Below are 3012 nucleotides of genomic sequence, written 5' to 3' on the forward strand. Positions count from 1 at the left end.
TCCCCCCCGGGAGGGGGCACCATCCACAGGAGAGAGAGCCCTGTGAGCAGCCTCTTGCTTTGGGCTGCCCAAACCCCTGGCTGAGCTGGGCCTGGCCACCCTCCCAGTGCTGGGGCTGCAGCCCCAGGCCATGGTCAGTGCTGTCCACCTGCCACCAGTGCTGGTGACCACGGCCAGAGCAGCTGAGGGAGCTGCAGGCAGTGGGGGGAGCGTGGGAGGGTTATCTGTGAGCCCCAGCACGAGGTGGGGCTGGGAGGAGGAAGGGAGGAAAAGGCTGAGCTGGAGAGGAGAGATAGCAATGGAGGGAAGGGGAAAACAAAAACAAAAAACCCAAAACCCAAAATCAAAACCAAAAACACGAGGCCCTTACTGGCAGAGACGAGATCCATGTACTGGCAGAGCGCGTGGAGCAGGAGCCGCTCGAAGCTGGGGGAGGTGGGTACAGGGTTAGAGCATGTCCCACGTGCTGCCCTGCCCTCGACCCTCCTTGCATCCACGGGGCAGGTGGGGGGCACAAAGTGCCACGAGCCCCGCACAGGGTCCCCTTCTGCATCCCTCCCCCAGGGGCTCCAAACTGGGGAGATACCTGTTGTCCATCAGAGCAGTATAGACGGAGTGAGGGGTGACGGAGAAGAAGGCCAACAGCTCCTCCTCCAGCCCCTCCAGCGTCCCCTGTAAGGACAGGCAGAGGCTCAGTGAGGAGAGGGCAACAGAGGGCACAGCCCCAGCACAACAGGGTCCCGACTTCCCAGGAGTCACTGCCAGCAGCTCCTGGACAAGTCACCTGGATGGAAGACCCCAGGAATGCACAGGGAGAGATGACAATCTCCCCTCTCCAGCCACCAAGGCAGGGAAGGATCCTGCCCCTGACAACTCCACACTGCATGTGCCAAGTGCTGGCACCATCTCTGGTGCTCAGAGCAGCCAGGGGAGCCTTGTGCCTCCCGACAGCCCCCGGAGCGCCGTGACCCTGGAGACAGCAGCAGACGCATCTCATTTGAGGACAAATTGAGCAGAAGCCAGTGGGCAGGAGGAGCCCAAGCTGCATTTAGAAGCTCTAATTAGCGCCAGGAAAACAAACAGAGCAGGAAAACAGCACGACTGAGCAGAGGGAGCAGGGAGCCAGCACCCCTGGGGCCGGGAGAGCAAGTGTCTGGGCAGGCAGCACAGGGCTGTGTATGGCATGAGGTCACACTTGCCTCTGCCTCTCTCCATTCTGCTCAACAGTTGGTACCCTTTTACCCCTTTCAAAATGCATTGGAGTTTTCCCAAATAACCTTGTGTGGGACACTGTGAAGACCCCAAAGGTTCCACTGCTGCCCCTGTGGGCAAACACTCTGGGTTTCCCCTGTCACCTGCTGCTCACTGTGCAGAGACTGGGAAACAACCACTGAAAAACATCCTGTCACTGCCAGAAAGATCTGAACTGAGCCAGGAAAACCCATCTGCTAGGAGGTCTGGTCTGCAGCATCACACGAGAACAGAGCATGTTCCCAGGGGAACTCTAAAATTCGGCACTGCCCTGGCTCAGCCCTGGGTACACAGCTCCAGGGGAGCCCCTGCCCCTGCCCCCCACTCACCATGGGGATCCGGCCACGCTTCAGGGTGGCTCGCAGGCGGCGGCTGATGCGCTGGAAGCACTCCTGGGCCGTGTAGGCTGGGAGCTCTGGAGAGAAGGGAGAAGGGACTCGGACACGGCTCACCCCCTCACCCCACCAAGAGCAATGGGTGCAGCCCTGGGGGAAGGTCACCCTTCCCAAAGCACAGGCAAGGGAGGAAAGAGAGAGGCTGTCCCCACCCAGTGTCCCCTCCCAGCACCTTTCCATTTGTCTTCATTCTTGACAGGCAGCTTCCTCCTGTGCTTCTTCCTGGCCTCCTCCTCCAGGTAGAGCAGCACCCGCTCCTGTTCTTCTCCCGACCGGTTCATGAAGTCATTCCAGATCTGACAACAGAAGCCACCAGGCCCCACTGCAGAGGTCTGTGGGGAGCAGCTGGCAGTGCACAGCCACCCAGAGCCCTCCTCAGCCCCCTCCTCACCCACCCGTCCCAGGGACAGCCCAGGCAGAGCTGGAACAGCAGCTTGGACAGGGGAATGAACGGGCTGAGCAGAGCTCCACGGCTGCCCCTAGCAGCACATACATGAGCCACAGCAGTGACAACCCTTCTCCTTGACTCCCTAAGTCCTGCCACAGCCTGCAACAGCTGCTCTGGGAGGGGATGCAGATTTCACAGCACACAAAGGTGTTGTTTAAGGGTTGCTGGAGTCCTCGTGCTGACACAACAGGTGCCAGGGCCCCCAGTCTCCCCCTGAGCCAGCAGGTGGCTGTGCCTACCTCCACGTAGGTCTCGTTGCTACAGGCCTCAGTGAAGATGCTGGGGGTGGCAGGGTGGGAGAGCTCTCCCTCGTCGCTCCCACACTCGTCCCGCTCCAGAAGCGTCATCAGGTAGCGAGCTGGGGGGAAAAGCAAAGCCTGAGAAGGGAGGCAGCACCTCCAGAGAGGCCCTGTGCCCCAGCACAGCCCACCTGCCAGGCCACACAGCATCCAGGAGCAGTTGCCACCTGCCCTGGGGAAGAGACCCTGCCCAGCCCTTACTGTTCTCCAGCCTCTGGAGGCTCTTGCGGCCCTTGGCCCTTGGGATGAGGTCGGAGTTGCGGATGGCCTTGTTGATGTAATATTGCTTCCGCTTGGACGGGGAGAACCGCTTGGACGGGGAGTCCTCCAGTGGGGGCAGGCAGTCCTCGATCCTCCTGCGGGGACAACGGGGCAGGGATGAGCCCACCAGAGACCCCAGGCCTGGGGCAGCCACAGCAGCATGAGAAGCTGAAGGGGGAGAGCCTGGGCTGGGGAGGCAGAGTGGCAGTCACCATCGTTACTGCAACTGGCACCACATCCTGCTCACGGGGCCTGTCCCCCCTGGCTCACCACCAGCTGCCCCACGGCGATGGATGTGCTGTAATTAGCCCCAGCAGCACGTGAAGCACAACAACAGGATCCAAACCTGCTGGGCCCC

General features: G+C 61.2%; 1 protein-coding gene across 1 annotated transcript in view; it reads right to left on the reverse strand.

The window, feature by feature from the left end:
* Window positions 1-2749, reverse strand: part of R3HDM4 (R3H domain containing 4) — a gene marked incomplete at its 5' end in the record, with an annotated part of 3252 nt that extends 503 nt beyond the window's left edge. The window contains 6 exons of the mRNA XM_009078613.1: window positions 371-426; window positions 587-672; window positions 1581-1666; window positions 1819-1942; window positions 2334-2452; window positions 2595-2749. Coding sequence (XP_009076861.1) covers window positions 371-426; window positions 587-672; window positions 1581-1666; window positions 1819-1942; window positions 2334-2452; window positions 2595-2749 — 626 coding nt within the window. The remainder of the gene's footprint in view (window positions 1-370; window positions 427-586; window positions 673-1580; window positions 1667-1818; window positions 1943-2333; window positions 2453-2594) is intronic.
* Window positions 2750-3012: the final 263 nt, after the last annotated feature.

Source organism: Acanthisitta chloris, unplaced genomic scaffold, assembly GCF_000695815.1.
Source record: "Acanthisitta chloris isolate BGI_N310 unplaced genomic scaffold, ASM69581v1 scaffold37437, whole genome shotgun sequence".
Lineage (NCBI taxonomy): Eukaryota > Metazoa > Chordata > Aves > Passeriformes > Acanthisittidae > Acanthisitta > Acanthisitta chloris.